Source organism: Castor canadensis, chromosome 7, assembly GCF_047511655.1.
Source record: "Castor canadensis chromosome 7, mCasCan1.hap1v2, whole genome shotgun sequence".
Classification (NCBI taxonomy): domain Eukaryota; kingdom Metazoa; phylum Chordata; class Mammalia; order Rodentia; family Castoridae; genus Castor; species Castor canadensis.
Genome location: NC_133392.1, coordinates 131,077,181 through 131,100,563, shown reverse-complemented (window position 1 = coordinate 131,100,563; position 23,383 = coordinate 131,077,181). Strand labels below are relative to the sequence as shown.

At 45.8% G+C, this 23,383-nt stretch overlaps 1 protein-coding gene across 1 annotated transcript; it reads left to right on the top strand.

The window, feature by feature from the left end:
- The first annotated feature begins 16,081 nt into the window (after positions 1–16,081).
- On the top strand, positions 16,082–18,221 carry Guca2b (guanylate cyclase activator 2B). Its single transcript, XM_020167380.2, has 3 exons — positions 16,082–16,156; positions 17,210–17,396; positions 18,040–18,221. Exons 1-3 carry the CDS (start codon positions 16,082–16,084, stop codon positions 18,096–18,098), a joined length of 321 nt encoding a protein of 106 aa, XP_020022969.2. The 3' UTR covers positions 18,099–18,221.
- The last annotated feature ends 5,162 nt before the right edge of the window (positions 18,222–23,383 follow it).

Below are 23,383 nucleotides of genomic sequence, written 5' to 3'. Positions count from 1 at the left end.
GAGGTCAGGAGAGGCACAAAGGCTGAGAGTGGGGGTGGGGCGACAAGCCAACCTCCCAAAGTGAGGCAGGTGGTGAATCCCTGAGCTGATCTCATGGGACAGAAGGCAGTATTACAAACCGAATGGCCCCACCTTGCTGGGGGAGGAGCTGACCAAACAGAGTTGTAGCTGAAGGGCAATGCAGTTGTCACCTGGAGAAAACAGCAACAGCTCTGACCACCCTGCATGAACTGGCAGATTTACTGCACCTCCCAACTGCAACTAAGCCTATGGACAGAAGGAACCAAATCTTACTCACAAGCCAGTCACCTGGTGAGACCACACCAGAGCTCCCACTTGTGTGCCAATACCAGGATCGGATGCCTAAGGAATAACTCCAGAACATTTACCAAAAGACTGAACTTTTTGTTGTTCCTGTATAAGGTGTTTTCTGTTGTGGGTTTTTTTTTTTTCTATATGATTAACTTAACCATGACTATTTCTTATCCCCATTCTTACCCCCTTCACTTTCCCTCCTTTTCCTGTGCCAAAATCCATTGTTTTTCCTCCCAACTACTCTTTCTGCCCCTTCTCATCCACTCTCTCCCTGTCTTCACCTCTCCCTCCTATCCCCCCCAGCCTGTCACCACACTACCCCTCCCTCCTACACACTCACCAACTGCTGACTAGAATACTGTACTGACTATACACAATCCCAGCCCCCTGCAAACCCTGACACAGCACCTTCCACTACAACAGAAACATACCCAAACACACACAAGGGCCACAAAACCCAGGAGCCTCCATATCTCTTCCCCCCATTTTCCCACCAACCCCCCCTTTTGGGTGCCACCTTTACCAATTACCAAAATTTCTATATCTAGCCTAATAACCATTACCCCTCAACTCCCACTGTTCATAGATATTATCACCAAGGGGTTTTCTATATAATATGTAAACAACTGGTCAGGCCTTGAAACTGTGAATTTGTTATTGCTAAATTACACCTCCAGGCCATGGACAGAAAGAGCACATCAACCTAGCTAACAATCAAGTTAGTCACAACACAAAAAATTAAATCAGGGAAAGAAAACAGGCAATTGAAATCACCAACTAGTCTATAAAGAACATAGTTGCACAGCATCAAGTGGAGTGATGGGAAGAAGAACAAAGGATGGAAACCACTCTCTTCAAAAAAGTTCTTCAATACAGGAGTCAGAGGGAAATAAAGAAAATGGATACCCAGTTCCTGACTCCAACAAAGCACTGACAAATGTCAGTATGGAGCCCAGTGACACCCACAAAAAAAAAATCCTCAAAGAGGAAATCTTGGAAGAAATCTCTGAGAAATTCATAGAGAACATACTAGACATGGTTAACTAGCATGTACAAGATGCACTTATGAAATTTCAAGACACCAAAAATAAAGAACATGAGAAGACACAGAACCAAATAAATGAACTCAAGAGAGGACATCAATAAACACCAAAGTAAAAGAAAGGACTGTATAAAAAAAGAGAGAGATATGAAATAAAGATGACAATGCAAAATGTAAAAGAGGAGTTGGAAAACCTCAGGAAAAGGAATAAAACAGAAACCCTGGAAATAAAAAGTCCCTTTAGTCAAAAAAAACCACAGTGGAAGGCCACTCCAGAAGACTAGAACAAGTGGAAGACAGAATCTCAGAGCTAGAAGATAAAATAGAAATTAAAGAAAAAACAGAAGAAATCTTAGCCAAACACTCAAGAGCTGTGAAAGGAATATACAAGAACTCAGAACTCCATCAAAAGACCAAATCTGAGAATCATGGGCACTGAAAAAGGAGAAAAGGTGCAAGCCAAAGGGATACATAATGTACTCAATAAAATAATAACAGGAAATTTCCCAAATCTTCAAAAAGTTTTACCCATTCAGGTACAGGAAGCCTCCAGGACACCAAACAGACTTGACCAAAATAGAACCTCCCCATGGTACATTATCATTAAAACAATAACCATGGAGAACAGAGAAAGAATAGTGAAGGATGTAAGAGAGAAAAAACAAATAATGTATAAAGATAAACCCATCAAAATAACAGCAGATTTCTCAGTGGAAACCTTAATAGTGAGAAGGGCATGGAGTGAGGTATTTCGGGCACTGAATGAAAATAATTTCAGCCCTAGGATACATTACCCAGCAAAACTATCATTCAAAATTGACAGAGCAATAAAAATCTTCCATGACAAGCAGAAACCAAAACAATATATGACCACCAAGCCACCACTACAAAAGATTCTCCAAGGAATTCTACACACAGAAGATGAAAGCAAACAAAACCACCACAAGAGGATGGGAAGAATCAAACCAAAGAAGAAGAAAAGACAAGTAATCAGAGAGTAGCATTGATTGGGCTGCACACAATCAAATCCTTAAATAAAAACAACTAAATGACAGGAATCACTACACACCTATCAGAATTAACACTAAATGTCATTGGACTAACTCCCTCATCAAAAGACACCGTTTGGGAAACTGGATTTAAAAGGAAGTTCCAACAATCTGTTGTTTACAAGAGACCCATCTTATTGACAGAAATAAACACTGGCTTAGGGTGAAAGGCCGAAAGAAGATCTACCAAGCCAATGGCCCCCAAAAACAGGCAGGAGTAGCAATACTTGGATCAGACAAAGTAGACTTCAAACCTACATTGATCAAATGAGACAAAGAAGGACACTTCATACTGATAAAAGGGGCAATACATCAAAAGGAAGTAACAATTATCAACCTATATGTACCCAATGTCAGTTCACCCAATTACATCTAACATACACTAAAGGACTTTAAAGCACATATAGACTCCAATACAGTGGTAGTGGGAGACTTTAATACCCTCTATCACCAATAGAGAGGCCATCCAAACAAAAAATCAACAAAGAAATCCTAGAACTAAATGACACCATAGATCAAATGGACCTAGCTGAAGTCTACAGAACAATATACATTCTTCTCAGCTGCCCATGGAACTTTCTCCAAAATATATCATATCTTAGGGCACAAAGCAAGCCTCAGAAAATATTAAAAAATAAAAATAACTCCCTGCATCCTATTTGATCACAATGCAATAAAACTAGAACTCCACAACAAAAGCAGCAGCAGAAAATACACAAACAATTGGAGGTTGAATAACACATTATGCAACGATCAATGGATCATAGAAGAAATAAGAGAGGAAATCAAAAGTTTCCTGGAAGTTAATGAAAATGAAAACACCACCTACCAGAACCTATGGGACATAGCAAAGGCAGTCCTAAGAGGAAAGTTTATAGCCATGACTGCATATATTAAAAGGACAGAAAGATCTCAAATGACTTAATGCTGCATCTCAAATGCCTAGAAAAACAAGAACATGCAAACTCCAAAATAAGCAGAAGGAGAGAAATAATAAAAATAAGGGCCAAAATTAATAAAATAGAGACAAAAAAGGCCATACAAAGAATCAATGAAATAAAAAGCTGGTTCTTTGAAAAAAAAATAAACAAGATCAATAAGTCCCTTGCAAATCTGACTAAAATGAGGAGGGAAAAGACCTAAATTAGTTGAAAAATCAGAAACAAAATAGGGGGAGATAACAACAAACACCAAGGAAATCCAGGGAATCATCAGAGACTACTTTGAAAACCTGTATTTCAATAAATTGGAAAATCTTGAAGAAATTGACAAATTTCTAGATACTTATGACCATCCAAAACTGAACCAAGAGGATATTGACCACCTAATCAGATCTATAACACGAAATGAAATTGAAGCAGCAATAGTCTCCCAAAAAAGAAACATTCGGGACCTGTCGGATTCTCTGCTGAATTCTATCAGACCTTTAAAGAAGAACTGATACCAACACTCCTTAAACTGTCCATGAAATAGAAATGGAAGGAAAATTGCCTAACTCATTCTATGAAGCAAGTAGTACACTCATCCCCAAACTTAACAAGGACACATCCAAAAACGCAAACTACAGACCAATCTCCTTAATGAACACTGATGCAAAAATCCTCAATAAAATAATGGCAAACCGAATCCAACAACATATCACAAAGATCATTCACCACGACCAAGTAGGCTTCACCCCAGGGTTGCAGGGGTGGTTCAACATATGCAAATCAACAAATGTAATACAGCACATTAGTAGAAGCAAAGACAAAAACCACTTGATCATCTCAATAGAGACAGAGAAAGCCTTTGATAAAATTCAACTCCATTTCATGATAAAAGCTCTACGAAAACTAGGAATAGAAGGAATGTACCTCAACATTGTAAAAGCTATACATGACAAACCTAAAGCCAACATCATACTTAGTGGAGAAAAACTGAAACCAATTCCCCTAAAATCAGGAATGAGACAAGGATGCCCACTCTCCCGACTCCTATTCAACATAGTCCTGGAATTCCTAGCCAGAGCAATTAGGCAAGAAGAAGGAATAAAAGGAATACAAATAGGTAAAGAAACTGTCAAAATATCCCTATTTGCAGACAACATGATTCTATACCTCAAAGACCCAAAAAACTCTACCCCAAAACTCCTAGACACCATCAACAGCTTCAGCAATGTAACAGGATACAAAATCAACTTACAAAAATCAGTAGCCTTTCTAGACACCAACAATGAACAAATTGAGAAAGATATAGGAAAACAATTCCATTTACAATAGCCTCAAAAAAAATAGCCTAGGAGTAAACTTAACAAAGAATGTGAATGACCTCTACAAGCAGAACTACAAACATCTGAAGAAAGAGATCAAAGTCTACAGAAAATGGAAAGCTCTTCCGTGCTCATGGATTGGTAAAATCAACATAGTAAAAAGGGCTATACTACCAAAAGCAATCTACATGTTCAACACAATTCCCGTAAAAACCCCAATGACATTCATCACAGAGATTGAAAAATCTACCCTAAAGTTCATTTGGAAACACAAAAGACTGTGAATAGCCAAGGCAATAATGAGCAAAAAGAGCAATGCTGGAGGTATCACAAAACCCAACTTCAAACTATATTACAGAGACATAGTAATAAAAAACAGCATAGTACTGGCACAAAAACAGATATAAAGACCAGTGGAACAGAATAGAGGATCCAGATATGAATCCACATAGCTACATCCACCTTATTTTGACAAAGGCACCAAAAACATACAATGGAGAAAAGACAGCCTCTTCAACAAAATCGGACACAAGAGGGTGGACCAGGTTCTTCCCAGCAGCAGGAATGTAAAAATGATAAAAATAATTTTAAAAAGGATAAATTAAAAAAGAAAATGTGGTATATAATATGCAATGGAGTACTATTCAGCCAGGAAGAAGGATGAAATTATGTCATTTGCAGGAAAATAGCATAATGAAGCCCATTAAAAATTGTAAAATAAATAAACATGAACTATTAAAGCAATTTTCATAACATAAATGAAATCATTTCCTAATGAAAAAAATAAATAAGTGGGCCAGAATGATACATTAGGAAAGTGGAAGGTGAGATTATTCACACTAAAAATTTAGGGCTCTATAAATACACTACTTTGAAGCAAAATTCTTGGGCAGTCCTGACTGTTCTGTTTTTGAGATACACTTGTTTACCTCTATGCCAGTCCTGGCCCAAATGCTTCCCCTCTCTTACCCAGGGAGGTACCTGCATCATCTCTATTCTATACATGAGGGATCAGCCCTGGCATGGGTAGTGTGTGGCTAAGCTAGAACTCAAACTTGGGTCCAGATGGTGCAAAATCCTCGCTGTTAACCACCAGTCCACACAGAGTTTCCTCCCAAGAAGGGATCCTTCCCAAGATGGAGACCGTGCCATTTCTAAAATCAGGTGAGCTTTCTGCCCCTGGGCCTGCCTTGTCCACTTGTTCTGGTGTAGGAATCAGACCCCCTACAGAGCACAAAGAGAGAGAGGTCCCCGCTCTGCAATTTCTAGGCCTTTTAACAAACTTGGAGTTATTCCTTTGGTGACACACGTGTGAGTCTGACAGAGACACCGGAGGAGTGACTGGGCACTGTCCAGGTTACCATGGCCACACTGGAAGAGCCACTGTGTTCCCGGCATGCTGTGGGCATGGCTGTCAGCAAACTAGTTTAGGGAAAGATTCTCGCAAACAACGAATGCATGTATTGAGCTTATTAAGCCCTCTAAGAGCCTGACACACATGAAGGAAAAGAAGGAGGACAAATAAAGTTCCCTGGGCTCACCTAAGCACCACTCCACCCATGAGAACTGATGGAAAGGGGCCGAGCTGCTGGAAGCCAGGACCTCTGAATCCTTGCCACCATAGATGAAAAGAAATCTCTGATCTGTAACAAAAGATAAAAATTTTAAAAAGGCATTCATGCATTTGGGGGACACAAAAAATGAATAAAATATTGTCAGTGACTTTGAACAACAATAGCTTATGCCCAAATAACCTTCACTGTATGAAATGCTTTGTGTGTGTGCTTTACACATATGGTCGTCTCCCAATATCCACAGGAGATAGATGCCAGGACCCCCCGAGGATACCAAAATCCACAGATGTACAAAGTCCTTATGTAAAATGGCATAGTATCTGAATAGAACTGATACATTTCCTCCCGTACGTTTTAAATCATTTTAGGTTACTTAGGATATCTAGTACAATGCAAATGCTATGTAATTAGGTGTTATGCCTTATAATTTAGGGGCTAATGACAAGAAAAAAGTCTGTGCATATTCAGTACAGATGCAATCTTTTTTTCTGAATGTTTTTGAACTACAATTGGTTGGATCTGTGCAGAACCCACAGATCCAGATGGCTGTCTGTGTTAACTCAGCTATTCCTCCAAGCAACCCTGTAAGATGGATACCTGCATAAACCTCACTTCATTGTCAAGGAAACTGAGGCAGAGAGGCATTCAGAACCTTGTCCAAGGCACCAGTCAATAAGTCGCAAAGCCAAGGGGCTACAAAGTCTGGAGCCACCTCATCCCATGCCACTGGCGAGCTTGAACTGGGGAGGAGGTAGCTGAAGGGAAGGAAAGGCAGAGTGCACAATGCACCTTTATTCCAGTCCCTTTCCTTATTCAAGAGATATTTGTTGAAGCCCAGAGAGGTGGTGCACACCTGTGATCCCAGCGCTGGGGAGGCTGAGGCAGGAGGCTCTCGTGTTCCAGCCCAGGCTGGGCTGCATAGTGGGCAGAACTGTCAGGAATGTTCATGTGCCAATGGCTGAGGTGCAAACAGGTGGACACACGCATGGCTCTTGAGACTCAGGCTTGGGGCTGACACGCCCTGACTTCCGCTTCACTTTACTATGGTGGGGGATTGATCCCATTACTTTAGCCACTATACCCTGCCCATGTAGGAGGAGCTGTGAGCTCACCTGACTCTAGGCACAGCTATGGGGAGGAGGGAGTTGTGTTGTTTCAGGAACCCTGGCTCCTTCCACCTTGTGACTCTGCCACCTCATAGAGCCTTGTCATCATCTGAAAGCAATGATTAAAGGGGAAACCAAGCACCGAGGAGGCGGCACGATGGATCTCCGAGCTGGGCTACAGGTGGCTCACATCACTTCCTCGCACAGTCCATGCATGGGGAAGGCCAGGCACAGGACCAGGCGTAGCTGAGAGCCCCTGGCAGACAGTGGCTCGCCAGCCACAACTGTCCAGGATGGAAGGTGACAGTAGATTTGGCGGACAACCTGCCATCTCAGGTCTCCTAAATCCCTGGGGGACCGAGAGTCAGAGGTAGCAGCTTTCTGCATCACAGCATCGCCCCCGGCAGGAGGGATGGCAATTCCCCCTTATACCTGAAGCTCCAGCCAGGCATGTCCGAGGGCACGGAACATGAGTTTGGGCGCATAGTCTCTGCAGCAGAGAGAGAGACAGACAGAGCCCGGTCTCTGGGCTCCACCGACCCTTCGGAGGCCACACCCTGGCACCTGGGGTGTGACTGACGCCAGGGGACCCCCTTCCCAACTGCAGGCTCCGCCCTCCCACCCCTCACGGACGTGCCTTGAGACAGCACTCCGCACATCCAGCTGCACCGCGCTCTGGAGGCTCAGCAGCGGGGCGGGGGGAAGGGGGCGGGGCGGGGATCCCAGCAAGCCCCGCCCACCCCCCACCCCCGCTCAGCGCGACGCCCCGCCCGGCCCCGGGAGCCAGGCCGGTCTAAAGCAGCAGGTCGGCTTGTCAAGCCTCTCTCCAGAAGGCTGAGACGTGAAGTGAATGCCAATGGCCCCACCCCCAGGAGGAGGGGGTGCAATTATAGAAAATTCTGCTTACGGTTCAGATTCAATATTTGGAAGGGATAATCCTGAAATAAGAGATTGCCTGATTTCTCTCCCAAGCCTGTGAATGGTTCATTAGCTCCTATTTGACATTTGATGGTTGAGTCTGATTGGCTTTATTGTGGAATTGGACTCTAAGAAGTCCCCAAGACCGAGCAATCAAGTTTCCCAATGATCCCCAACTGCACATTTTAAAACGTAAATGGCAGCTGCGCCTTGGCCATCGCTCGCATGAATGCTATGGGGAATTTGTATTTTATCCTCACTAATGACACTCAATCCTGCTTGGCACACGGGGGCCCTGACTCAGCAGATAGGATTTCTTTCCGCAGAGGTTGAGCCCAGGGGCAGCAGACAAAGAACCCCAAGCCTTGAGCATCAGCAAAGATGTCGCAGGTACCCGTTATGGGTAGGGCCATCTTGGCCCAGGATCTCTAAGGAATGGGAAACTGAAGCTGTACTTCTGACTGGGGGGAGGGAGGGGATTGCCACGAACCAGAAGCAGACACAATAAAGGTAGCAGGTGCTCTATTCACACTGGGGCCAAGGCTGCAGAAATCCCCAGTGGGAAAGTGGGAAAAGGCCAGTGGCCTGGGCCTGGGAAAGTGGGAAAAGGCCAGTGGCCTGGATGTGTCAGAGGTCACCCAAGGGCTGGAAGAAATCTGCTGGATAGCCTCTCACCTCCTGTCTCCTCACTGAAGGTGGTACCTCCTCCAGCTGCCAACATCTGCTGGGCATCTCCACTCATGGTCCTCATCTCTGCATCTGCCACACCACTCTGTCCTCATCAGGGACCACCTTGTCCATTTGTGAGCACTGGTGCCCAACACAGACTTGGAAACCCAGAAATATTTGCTGGCTGAATGAAAAATTGCACCTGATCCATATTTCATAAATATCTTTTACTTCAGGTGGTGGTGACAGAGTTCATGAACCAGAATCTGTCATTTCTTTGAGAGATCAGGAATCCAGGAATCCAGGACCTTCTGTGGGGGAGTGTTCATTCACTCTGTCCTTCAGCTGTCCCCTTTAATCCCTAGAAGGGACATTCAGAAGGTAGAGGGACAAGTGGACACCTGTTGAAGATCTAAGTGCCCAGCATTGTGAGGCCACAATGAGCACTACTCATGTGCACCTTAGTCGGGTGTACAGTGAAAGGACACCCGCTCAGTAGCTCTGCCGCTTAGGAGTTGGGTGTTCTCAAGCAACTTAGCCAATCTCTCTGTGCCCCGCATTCACCTCTGTTAAAACGGGGAAAACTGCCAGCCTCAGGTGTGTGTAGTTATAAAGACCCTGGCACACGGCATGGTGCATTGGAGGCTCCAGTCAGCACTTGCTGCACTGTGGCACTGGCATTCCATCCTCCTCATTACCCCCATTTTGGGGCAAAGTGCACTGTTTTCATCACACAAGGGAACTACCCTCAGGAATATGAATGACCTCCTCAAAATATCGCAGCAGTGACTATGGGGCCCCGGCATGTGGACAGCTGCCTGAGAGAGGAGGGTCTGATGGGACTGCAGGGGGTGTGGCCTCCAGGGTCTCCTGTGAGCCCCCCAGCTCCCAGGCAGCAGCACCAGGGCCTGGCTGCCTAGCTCCTTCATCCATAGGTCCACAGCCAGCCCTCTTCGCACTGCTCAAATCCATGAGGCTTTCTGCAGCAACACTCACCCCTTCTCCACAGCGCAGCCAGTGTGGCCTCCCCTCCAACCCACACACCCCTCACACACTAGCAAACACTCATACACACACGTGCAAACCCAGACCCAAACACATGCACCCATAAACTACTCACACACACACACATACATACCCACCCTGACACATACAGTTACACACAGACATACTCATATACATGTGTTCCCACACAACCACACACCATTCTCACACTCACATGGGCACACACTCACCTACACACTCTGTGTACGTGCACACACTCACACACAAAAAGTGCACATATATACACAGTTCCCACACACATGCTCATACACAGACACAAGCCTTCACACACAATGCTCTAGTCACATCTGCCATTTGACCTAGGGGAGGAGGCCAGAAATGCCAGCAGAAGCTGGGTCAGAGGAACATGCCATCTCTTCCTAACAGAGTGGCCCAGCTCAGGCAAATCTGGGCTCCGCAGGACACATTTCTCATCTGTGATGAAATTCTCCCTCTACTTGGCCTTCCAGGACCCGATTTCAGTGCCAGGGGGCCTGTGAGCTTTTTCTCCCTGATCTCCAGGTTTCAGCCTTGTTCGCTTTGGGCTCCACCTGGAGCACATCGGGTAGGACATAGCAGGGACTTTTCCGTAGGGACCTCATGCATTTCTCCTGCTGATACCGCCATGAAGCATCGCGATCCACAACTGCCATGGTGGGGTTGGACGGGTGCACAAGCATAGACAAGAGGGCCCAGAGGCTTTCTACTTCCCCTCAAATCAGAGAACAGGTGTCTGCTCACCCCACTAACAATGCCTCACAAAGGAGTCATCCTCTGCCTGCAGCGTTCCCTGACCATCACCAGGGGGCAGGGAACACATTTATTTGTGGTTAGTTACCCAACCCCCAAGGCATTGAAACTGGAGACTAAGAACAACCCTGAAAGGTATGTGTGGGGTGTGTGTATGTGTGTGTGTAACAAGAGCAAGACACGGATAGCCTTGGAAAATGGTCAAAGAGAAAGACTCACTGAATGAGGGTTAATGCTGATGTTGGGGCAACAACTTGGCTCTGAGTTTCCCAGTGGCCATAGCAAAAATAGAACCATTTATTAGGTCACCCGTCTCTCCTCCAAAAGCCAAAAATTTCATTTGAGGGGCTTCTGGGAAATTCACCACATCTTGGTTTGTATAACTCTCCCTACAGGGACTTCTAAATCAACTTCATGTGTTGGACCCAACCCAGAGAACCTTCTTTAAATTTGTCATCATCCTGTTGTACACATTGATTTAAAGTGATCGGAAGCGCCCTGGCTCCGCTTTCAGTCCTGTCTTCTCTTGAACACATTCCATTTAGGCTTTCAGCCTCCCCACTCTTGGAATTGATCTTATCCAGGTCACCAACGACTTCCATGCTGTCAAATCCAGGAGCAATCTTCAGATTTCATTCTACTAGAGCCAACCAGGGCGTTTGCCCCAGGAGACCACATTGTCCTTTCTGGACCACTTTCTTCTGTTGGCTTCAGCCCTTTGCTGATCTCCATCTACTGCTCCTCCTCTGCCTGCGTGGCTGGTTCTCAGCTCTAATGCTGCAGTGCCTGAGAGTGTCAGGCCTGGGTCTTCCTCTTCTCCATCCAGTCATGTCCTTAATCCAGGCTCAGAACTGCAAGAAGCAGATTCACCCTGAGAACAACACTTTACTCAGATGCCAGACAGGCATCTGACATGTCCAAGGCAGACTCTGGAGACCCTCACCAGAGCTGCTCTTTCCTGTTTCTCACTCAGGAAATGGCAGCATCACTCAACTGGGGCCAGCACAGCGTTCTTCTGAGCTCCTGTCTTCATTCAGCCTTTACATTCACATGCACAGAAAGTCCTGTGGGCTCTGGCTTCAAAATACCTCTAGAATCCAACCCCTTCTCACCACTCCAGCCCCTCCCCCTGTCCAAGTCACCGCACTGCTCAGCAGGAGGTGGCTTCATCCATTTTGTTAGTTGTTACATCTCTTGTGCCTAGACAGGTGTTTAGTGCACAATAAGCTATAAGTAGATCTTTGTTAATTACCTTATTTTTTTTTTATTTTTGTTTTTGTTTTTTGAGGAAGGGTCTCACTCTGTAGCCCAGGCTGGTCTCAAACTCAATATCCTCCTACCTCAGCCTCCTGAGTGCTGGAATCACAGGAAGGCACCACCACCCCTGGCTTAATTAAATTGTCGAATGTCCTGTGGGCGCCTCTGCATGAAAGACACACAAAGGGTTAATTTTTGGAAATGATTTCACCACTCTGAAAACAATCAGAGCAAACACTTTTTCAACATCCACCACATGCCCGGAAGGTGCTGGATGGGGCGAGTACAACTCAGAGATGTAGGAAATTGTCCAAGACTACACATCTAACGGTTCATGGAGTAGATGCTTGACGCATATCCATTTATACAATTCATCGAGTGTTTGTTGAGCACCAATTATGTGCAAGGTATTGGTTTTTTGGGGAAAAAGAGGTACATTTCTAACTCTAATAGAGCTCACATTCCAGTAGAAAGACGCAAGCAATGAAATATATATTTATGTATACACACATACACCCTCAAAGATTTTAGAGTTGAAGTCAAAGATGAAGAGGGAGTGCCAATGGGACCCATGGTTAGAGCCCTTTGGATTTTACTCAGAGGGAAGTGGAAGCCATCAGTAGATTGGCATGGGAGAGGTATGATGGGACTTGGGTTTACTAGGCCCACTGTAGCTGATGAATGGAGAAAGGCCTGAGGAGGGGCATGGGTAGGTACAGGGAAATCTCTTTGGATGCTTATGATGGTTAATTTTATGCGTCAACTTGGCCAGGCTTGACTTGTTTGGTCAAACACCAATCTAGATGTTGCTATGAAAGTATCTTTTTAGATGTTATTAATATCTATAATCAATAGGCTTGGAATAAAGCAGATTGCTCTCCATAATATGTGGGTGGGCCTCATCCAGTCAGTTGAAAGTCTTAAGGGCAAAGACTAAGGTTTCTCAAAGGAGGAATTCTGTCTCAAGAAAAAAGAAACTCTGCCTAAGTTTCCCACATTGCCCTGCCCTACAGATTTCAGACTCAAATCTAAGTTTAATGTAGGATCTTTAAAATGGAGAAGAAGCACAAGATAGAAATAAAGATTTTATTACTTACAGGTCCAGAGAAGGGGGGTACATGGCACTCCAAGAGGCCACATGTATGGAACTCAGGTTGCCCAAGGGGAGGGAGAGGGACACCAGGGGGCCAATGTCTTCATTAGGTCCAGATCCAAACAGGAGGTGCTGGTTTTTGCTGTTGTTGTTTTGTTTGTTTCTTTCTTTTTGCTTGGTGATACTGGGGATTGAACCCAGGGCTTCGGCAAGCACTCGACCACCGGAACCACATCCTCAGCCCTTTTGTTTGTATTGTATTTTTGAGATAGGGTCTTCCTAACTTCGCCCAGGCTGGCCTGAACTTCAATCCTCCTGCCTCTGCTTTCCAAGTAGCTGGGATTCCTGAGCTGCACCATCATGTCCAGTTGAGAGTTTTAATTGATGGGTTTAGAGCAAGCAAGTGTAAGTTCCAAAAGGTTACTCTGTGATTGCAAAATGATTACTATGACATATCTGACCAGTCTGTGCAGGGGGCGAGGGTCAGGGGAAACAATCAAGCAGACGTATCTATCTGTCTCCTAGGGAAGTGCTCACCAGGGAGCAGTTATTTAAGGCAGATACCTGGATCGATCACATTGAGGAACTGGGTGGGGGAAGAATAAAACTAGAAACTGGGTCAAGGATGACTCAGCCCTACCTCTGGTGTGAGAAAGTCCAGCATACATTTAAAATCATAAAAATTCACAATAGAATGAAATATCAACTCTTGCCTGAATGTCCAGCCTGTCAGCCTGTCCTAGAAATTTCACATGTGCCAGCCCTGTTGATCACATGAGCCAGATCCTTCAAGTAAATCTAGATAGAAGATTGACAACTAGGTAGATAGATGATGGATGGACAGAAGATAGATAGATAGACAGACAGACAGATAGATAGATAGATAGATGGATAGATGGATAGATAGATAGATAAATCCTGTTGACTCTGCTTCTCTGGAGAACTCTGCCTCATACAAGGCCTTTGAATCATCCATGAGCCCAATGGTGAGAGCTTGGACCATGGTGGAGAAGGTGAGACATGGTTGATTGGAATCTAGAAATATTTCGAAGGTAGAGCTAAGTGAATCTGCCCATGAATTGGGCAAATAAAAGAAAGGAGTGATCAAGAATGACACCCAGAGGCACACAGGGGCAAGCCATCACCCACCTGTGAGACTTCCACAGACAACCTGACAGCCTCTTCCCACATCCCTGAAGAAGGAAGTACCCTGGTAAAACCCACTGACGTAAGTGGGATGTTCCAGGGGTGGCATCTGGGATTTGCACTGGTGGTCAGTTGGTTTTGATGGATGGTGGGACACTCCCAGGAGATTAGGAGATAGGTTGGAAAAATTGGAGTCCTGTCTGACAGTTGAGGAAGCCACACCTGTCTCCAGGGCAAACTGATGCATGAGGGGCCCTGCTGGAGAGCCCAGAGAGGAAGAAGTGAAGGAGGCCACAGCCACAAGGCTCCAAACCCCTCAGGTTTACTCCTCGTCCCTTGACCTGGGAGGCAATGGGCTCAACTGGCTGTAGTAGAAAGAGCAGAGTTGTGGGCCTCAAGTGGCCTCATGACAACTTCCAATCCTAGAGATCAGTCATCTTTTCACAAATGAGAAAGTGAGGCCACCGAGGCTGTATCACCTGCCTGAGGTCATATAGTCAGTCAAGCCCAGTACTGGACAGAATGGCATTGAGTCCACCCTGTGCCAGTAGATAGTATTCAAGAAACGAGAGCTAGTGTTATGTGATGATTATTTGCCTATAGACGAGAGGTATGAAAGAGTCCACTCCACTGATATCTTCATAATCCAAGGAGTAAAGGCTGAAGTCTGGTAGAAGTCATAGAAAATCCGAAGTCCACTTGAACTTTTTTTTTTTCAGCTCAGTAACAGATAAGAGAGAGAGAGAGAGAGAGAGAGATCTGGGAAAACATGAAATGGGATTAAGTCCATGTGGGCAGGGCAGGTGCAATGAATCATGGTGACATCAAAGTCAGAGTGTCACCTTAGATGCCGGATGGGCTATGGAGGCTTCACATGCTGGGTTCTGTGCCTGACAGCTGGGCTGTGGCATGGGCTTTGTTTACAGACAGGTGACATGGCTATGGTGATACCATCTTATAGACTTTGCCCTCTTCTCTCTCACCTGAACTTAACCACTGAGAAGGTGGGCTGTGCATTGCCTAGAAGGCGTCTGTGAGATGGAGGGAGCCCCTACAGACACATTACCCAGGAGATGAGCTCAGCGGGGCTGGAGCCCCATCACATCCGTGGCAAACTTAGTCTGTGGGTTCTGTTATGCTCATGTGATGGAAAAGAAAAACCTTCATTTTTCAGACTTCTCAGTCGGACTTTATGTGACTTGTCCAAGATCACAGAGCCACAGCAAGACTAGTATTTGAACACAGGTCACTCTCTTTCCAGGACTGACCAAAGACTTGTCAGAAGGATGGTCTTCCAATAGGATTGGGAGGGGGGAAAGTTTCAAGAATGGTGGTCTGGAGGAGTTGGTGCTGGAGAAGGCTGACTTTAGTCCTGTGTCTGTCCACCTTGCCCTAGCCTGTCTGTCTGCATCTTTCACCCAGAAGAAGAACCATGGGCTGACCTGGGCCAAAAATGCCTGGATGGAGTCCCTGCTTTGCACAGCAAGTCACTTTACCTGGTGAGCTTCACTTTCCCTGTCTGTAAAACGTTCTCCCTGTCTTTCCACTCCTGCAGGAGTTGTGGAGAGAACAGAAAATGCAGGGTCCACACCCTTTGCATAGAGCCCTGCACATAGCAGACACTTGACAGACCACTACCATGTTCCCATGTGCTGGGCTGCCCATCCTCATCACCCTCAATACCTTTCCTGGGAACCAGCTCCGAGCTTGTCAGAAGGCCAGACTTCTGTCAACCCCACCCAAGCTGGCCAGTTAATGAGTGACCAGGGCTCTGGAACATGGACTATAAGGAGATGCTGGCTGGAAAGCAGGTGGGAGCCGGGTGGACAGAGGCAGCAGGAACACAGAAAGTAAGATGGGCAGGGGGACTATGTCAGGACACCTGTGGGGGACAACCATTGTCCTCCTGTTGCTGCTGCAGAGCACACAGTCAGTCTACATCAAAGTAAGTTCCTAAGGCCAGCCTGCCCTTCACCTGCAGAGTCCAGGGCAACACCCAGTCACAGCTCAAGTCTAAGACAGCTGGTGGGTGAAGGCAACAGGACTGTCGATGGCCACAATGATGGAGATGATGAGGATGACCTACTCTCAAAGATCAGCACCTGTCACAGGGGTCAGAGTGTGAAACAAGATGTGAGCCCTGACCTGGAGGAGCCCAGAGGGGAGGAGTCCTTTTATGTTCCAATCTCTGTGTTCATCCACACATAGGGGAGAAGTAGTCACAGAACAATTTCCCTGGCAGGCAACAATTAAGAATGAGCTGGAGGTGCCAGGCCCAGGGGAACCTAGTCCAGGCAAAGGGAACAGCATATACACAAAGGCCCAGAAAGAAGGCAGCAGGAGCCCCAGTGTCTTTCCAGGGGACATGAGGCAGGAAGGAACCCTGGAAGTAGGGCCTGCCCACATGTGACAGGATGCCACCAGCCTCCCTGAACCCAGAGGGGACATCTGTGTCCCTGGCATTGCATCCCAGAACTATCTGCAGGGTCTCCTGGGGAAGAATGAAGAGGTCCACAGAAAGGTTGAGAGGCAGCCCAGCCAGCTTGGAGCTGCTGTCACTCTACCATGCCAGTTCAGGAAGCACAGCCAGTTGGCCAGTGTACCCTTTACCAGGCCCCCACACAGGAATGTCAGATGGTGGAGCTGAGGCTCAAATGGGGAGGAGATAGGAGGAGTCAGGGAGAGTCAGGGAAGAGCTGGGATTCGAACCAGGGCCCACCTGTCTCTAATGCCCATGCTTTGTCCTGCACAACCTTGTATGAATTTTCTCTCCAGCTCCTTACAACCTGTGGCATAGTGGGCTGCAAAGGGTGCTGGGGGGAGGAGATGGGACACCACCTCCCTCCCACAGGTCACTCTCCCTTGCATGACCTGGACTTTCCATGAGGACAGGGAGGGGTCCAGAGGATCTATGGAGTCCAGTGACCCCCAGGTCTTGTGGCAATGCTTGTTCCTGGCCCAGGGTCTGACAACCTCCCATCTCCTCTCCTCTCCCTAGTACCAAGGCTTCCAGGTCCAGCTGGAATCAGTGAAGAAACTGAGTGACCTAGAGGGGAGGCAAGTGCTTAGCACAGACCTGCAGGCCCAGAGTCTCCTGCCCTCTGTATGCCACTACCCAGAGCTACCCCTGGACTTAAAGCCCATCTGTGCCTCTCAGGAAGCCGACGGCGTCTTCAAGGCTTTGAGTAAGTGCTCATACCCCTCTTCCTATTCCCTCACTGTTAAGCACTCAGTGACTACAGACAGGGAGGTTGCAGAATCCCAGCCCCTCCTCTCCTCAGAACTACCTCAGTTTGGGCACAGTGCTGGGAACCCCTTTAGTCCTTGGGAGTCCTTCAAATACTCCACAGGTAGGAGAGAAGGGAGCACAAGGAACAACCCAATAAACAGACAGTGAGCACACAGTAACACAGAGGAGACCAGCTTACATCCCCCACCCTCCATCTAATGGGATGAGGGTCCAAATGGTTTCCAAGGGGAGGTGACAGTTGAGCTCAAGTCAAAGGATGCAACAGAGCCACGGCAGCAGAATGCAGTGACCAGCATGCATTTGCTGAGCCCTGCTCTATGTGGGCCCTGTCTGTGTCTGTCCCTCCTCCTGTGCCCACCTAGCACAGAGCAAAAATGCCTTGCCCAGACTCTGCTAGGAAGGACAGCACTTAGGAGGGGAACTTAGGCCCTTCACTCTGAGTCCAAGGCTTCCTGCCCCTCACCTGTAAGGAAGACGCCTGGCCCTCTCCTGGACAGCCCCTCTGTGGCCTGGTCAGTTTCCCTGCAACCACAGACTTCCCAGGTTCAGGTTCATCTGACTGGCCTTCTCCCACCCAGAGACCATCACTTTTGACAACTGTGAGCTGTGTGTGAACGTCGCCTGTACCGGCTGCTGAGATGGCCCTGAGCCCACCCTCAACCTGGCCCCCAGCCCACTGCCTGTGTAGCCCTCTACCCAATCCAGCATCAGGCAGAGGCTCCTGACTGCCGGAATCATCAACCCCTATCCCCAGGGTAGCTGGATCTGGGATGAGGCAATGATACACAAGGTTGGAGGAATGTCTGACCCCAATGCAGCTGTGCTCCTGAATAAAGCTTCTACCCAGAGTCCAGTGTCCTCTTGTCCATTCTCAGGAGCCGTGGGCAGGGTATCTTGGGAGGATGGGTGGGCTGAGAGAATAACAGGTAGGAATTTTCCTGAAGTTTCTGAATCCTGAGGAGCTGGTTCACTGCACCCCATTTCCTACATTAGGAACAAGGCTCAGGTGGTAGGAACCCCAAGCTGCAGAGCAGCCCAGACTCGTGGGTCCCCAGGCTGACTCTGCCCCATCTGTTTACCCTTTATCCTTGAGCTTCTGGCTCCAACTTAGAGATCACCCCCTCTCTCCCCAGTCTAGTGACCCTGGGGAGTTTTAAACACAGCTGACCTTTCTTGAGCGTTTGCTGTAGCCTACCCCTACCCCCCATCCTAAACACTTGGCACAGATAACTCACCAAGTCCTCCCTCCCAACAGCCTGATGAATGTGATATTATTCCCATCTGCTTTTAAAAAATGGAGAGCCCATCCCCAAAGAGAAAAACCTAGCCTAGGACCACACACTTGGCAAAGTGTCTAAGCAAGTTCTTCCCAGAAGTCTCCAGAAGTCCAGACAGAAAGGAAGCAGTACCCTGACCACCCTGTCACTGCCTTTTCATGTCAGAGACCCTGAAGACAGGGTCCAGTGCAGCCATGGCATCCTCACAGTGGCCTTCAGTGAGTTGGCTTAATTCAAGCCAGGAGCCATCCTGGGAATTCCCTGTAGTAGGGACTTTCCACAGAGCAGGCTCCTCATCAGCCTTTATCCTGGGAAGGCAGAGAGGAGGAAAACAGGGTGCAAAGGTTCTGCACTCTCTGAAAGCTCCCCAAGGCCATGAAGAATCCCCAGACAACTGCCCAACCTGACTTCCCAGTTCTGCTCACGAGTCCCAGCCTCTGGGAGCTCTGGCCTCTTCCTTTCCCTTCCCCAGGGATGAGGCTGGCTGGGACCCTTTGCAAAGCCTGCTGCAGCTCTCTGGGCCCCTACTTCTCACCCTCTACAATTTCTGGGGCCACACAAGAGTTTCCTTCATGGCCTTGTATCGTGTAGGTACTCCAAGCCAGAGGAACATGGTAGCAATGCTTTGACAGGGTCCCTTACTTACCCTGCTGTGGTTCCCCAGTGCCACTTCTCAACTCTAACATGAGCCTGCCTGGATGCATCTCCCACTGCCCCCTACAGCTACAATGTGTTCCCACCCTCCTGTTGGAGATAGCAAAGGGAACTGCCACTGGCAGAGCACCAACCGCTTGCAGCCACAAGGCTGTGCTATTGTCTAGAAGCAATGGAACAGTGGCATCCACAAAGTGCTCAAGGGAGTTTTTCTTTCTCCTCTTCCATCTCCTCTTCTTCTTTTCCTTGTCCTCCTTCTTTCCATCTCTCCACTTTCTCCCCCACTACCAGTCCCTGGAACCACCTTCTACTCTCTGCATGTATGGCTTGAATGTTTTTGGAATCCACCTGAAAGTGAGATCATACAATATCTTTCTGTGCCTGTGCCTGGCTGATTTCACTTAGCACAAAGTCCTTCAGGTTCATCTGCTTTGTCAGAGATGACAGGATTCCTTTCTTTTTAAAGGTTCCATTGTGTATATGTAGCATATTTTCTTCATTCCATATCTTGGGCATTGTAAATAACATTGCAGTTAGCACGGCAGTGCAGATAGCTTTTTAACATACTAATTTCATATCCTTTGGATACAACCCCAAAAGTGGAATTGCTGGATCATATCGTGGTTCTAATTTTCATTAGAGGAAGGGCCTCCATAATGTCTTCTATAATGGCTGTACTAATTTACATTCCCACCAACAGTACACAGGGTGTGGGGTGCCAGTCATCATTTCCAGAGTGATTAGTGATGGTGAGTATATATCTGTTGGTCATTTCCATGTCTTCTTTTAAGAAACATCTTCTCAGGTCCTTTACCCATTTTTAAGTTGGGTTATTTGGATTTTTGCTACTGAATTGTTTGAGTTCTTACATATTTTAGATATTCAACCATCATCACGTATGGTTCACATGTTTTTTTCCCATTCCATAGGTGATCTCTTTATTCTCTTGATTATTTCCTTCTCTGTGTAGTAGCTTTTTAGTTTGATGTGATCCATTTGCTTATTTTTGTTACCTCACCTCTGTTTTGGAGGCTCATATCCAAGAAAGCTTTGCCAAGATCAGTGCCACAAAATCTACCCATATCATTTCTTTCAGTAGTTCTGCAGTCCATTTTGAGGTTATTGTTGTTTTTTTTAAATGGGGAGAGGAGGTCTGATTCCATTCTTCTGCATGTAAATATCCAGTTTTTCTGTCACCGTTTCTTGAAGTCTGTTCTTTCCTTGTTGTATGATTTTGGCACTTTTGTTAAAGATCACTTATGAATTTATTTCTAGGTTCTCTAGTCTGTTCTATTGGTTTCTTTCGTGTGTGTGTGTGTGTGAGAGAGAGAGAGAGAGAGAGAGAGAGAGAAAGAGAGAGAGAGAGTAGCATGCTGTTCTGATTACTTTAGCTTTGTAGTAGATTTTGAAATGAGGTAATAATGAAAGGAAAAGCTTTCAGTACCTACAGCTTTGTTCTTTTGCTTAAGATATCTACGGCTATTTGGGTCTTTTATGGAACCACATGATTTTTAGAATGCTTTTTCTATTTCTGTGAAAAATGTCTTTAGACTTTTGATAAGGATTACATTGAACCTGTAATGTACTTGGATAGTACCGACATTTTAATGATGCTGTTCTTTCAATCTATGAACATGGGATAGCTTTCCTTTTATCTGTCTTCAATTTCTTTCATCAATACGTCATTTTTTTCAGTGTACAGTTCTTCTGCCTCCTTTTTAAAAAAAATTATTCCTATACCAAGTGCTGGTGGCTTATGCCTATAATACTGGCTTCTCAGGAGGCAGAGATAAGGAGGATCAAGTTTTGAGGCCAGCTCAGGAAAATAGTTCAAGAGACCCTATCTCAAAATTACTAACTTAAAAAAGGACTGGTGGAGTGGCTCAAGTGGTAGAGAGCCTATCTAGCAAGCATGTGGCCCTGAGTTCAAGCCCCAGAACTACAAAAAAATAAAAAGAAAAAAATCCTAAATTGTTATTATTATTGGTGTGGCTATAATAACTGGGACTTCCTTATTTGTTTTTTATTTGCATCATCCATTGTTAGTGTATAGAAATGCTACTGATTTTTGTATGTAAATTTTATATCCTGCAGCATTACTAGATTTGTTCATTCTAATAACTTTTTGGGTAGAATCTTTATGAAGTCATCTGTATATAAGATCATGTCATCTGCAAACAGAGACAACTAGACTTCTTCCTTTCTGAGTTGGATACCTTTATTTTATTTATTTTTCTTGCCTAATTTTCAGTATGAGGTTGAATAGAAGTAGCAAGCCTAGGTCATCCTTGTCTTGTTCCTAATCTTAGAAGAAACGTTCAATGTTTTTATTTAATCTTCTATTTCTTTTCTCAGTCTAGCTAAAGGTTTGTTAATTTTGTTTATTTTTTTTAAGTACAACTCTTAGTTTTGTTAATCTCTCCCATTGTTTTTCTAGTCTTATTTCATTTATTCTTGCTCTGATTTTTTATTATTTCCTTCCTTCTACTAACTTTGGACTTAGTTTATTCTTTTTCTAGTTCCTTGAGGAATAATATTAGGTTGCTTATTTCCAAACTTTCTTCTGTGTCTCATATGCTTGGTATGTTGTGTTTCCATTTTCATGTGTTTAAAGATAACTTTCAGTGTTCCATCTAATTTCTTCTCTGATGCACTGTTTGTTCAGGAATGGTGGAGCTTTAAGAATTTTCCCAGTATTATCTCATTTAATCTTCACTGGACTCTACAAAGTAGTATTCTTATCTCCATTTCACAGACAATGAAAGTGAGGAGAAACCTTTCCAGAAGCACATAGCTGTAAAGGCAGAGCCAGAATTCATTGTCAGAGACTGGCTCCAGAGTTCAAGTGTCAAATGATTATACCCACCACACATCTCATCAAGTCTTCCATCAGCCTGGGAAGCAGGATCTGTTATCATCCCCATTTCTAGATAAGGAAATCAAGTCTCAGAGAGGAGCACATAGCTTGTGAAAAACATGGCCAGTCTCAAATCCAGTCCTGTCTGTCTCCCAGGCTCCACACTGTTCACTGAACTATCCTGGTACCCCACCAGGTGTTCTCACTATCTCTATCTTCTGGAAGTTTCTCTTCCTCCCTACTTTACATGAGATCCATCCATTCCAATGAAAATCCCAAGGGCTAATGAAAATATACTACCCCTCCTCCTTCATACTTTTTTTACCTCAACCAGAAGAGAGGCCATCCTCTGAATTCCCATAGCCCATGGGAATCCTGCATGAATCCCCTATGGCATTTCCCCTCCACCTCACCCCCCAAGAAGGACCTGGGCTGCCTCTTCTTTCCTTGTTCCCTTTACCTTTGCCTACTAGCCTCATTTCCACACACCTCCTCATCCCTGTCTGAACCATTATCAGCCTGACCCTTGTACCACCTTTCTTTGGATTGTTTGTTTTTACCATTTATTGAATTCCTCTTATGTTTGTGTCACACCTGAACTGAGAACTTTAAGTGCATTATTTCACCCAGCCTGGAGGCAGGCATGATCAGTGTCCCAGCTTTACAGAGAAGGAGACTTAAACACAAAGAGGGAAAGTGATTTTGAGGATGGAGCCCGGGGGGCTGGGGGGGCATGTAGGCCTAGCTTTACCCGCTGCCCTGTTATATCCTTGTATAAACAACATAAGGTAAGTCTTCCCCTGTCTGGGAGCAGACAGACTTCCCCATGCACAGAAACTATTACACAACATGGTGGCAAGAGCTGTGCAAAGGATGTGGGTGAGCAAAATACCCAGGAAAAACATAGAATAAGGTGAGAGCACGAGGACGTTCTAGGGAAAGTGGTCAGGAAAATGCCTTGTGGAGAGGCCTTGGAGCCGGAGTAGTTTAGTGGCCAGGAATGCAGAAAGAAGGCCAGTGCACAGGTGAACAGCAGCAGGGGAAATTGGGAGAGATGTGGCTTGGGATGAGATCATGAGGGAAGGCAGGAGGCAACCCTAGCTGGTTAGAGGGAGCCAGATTCAGGGCGCCTTG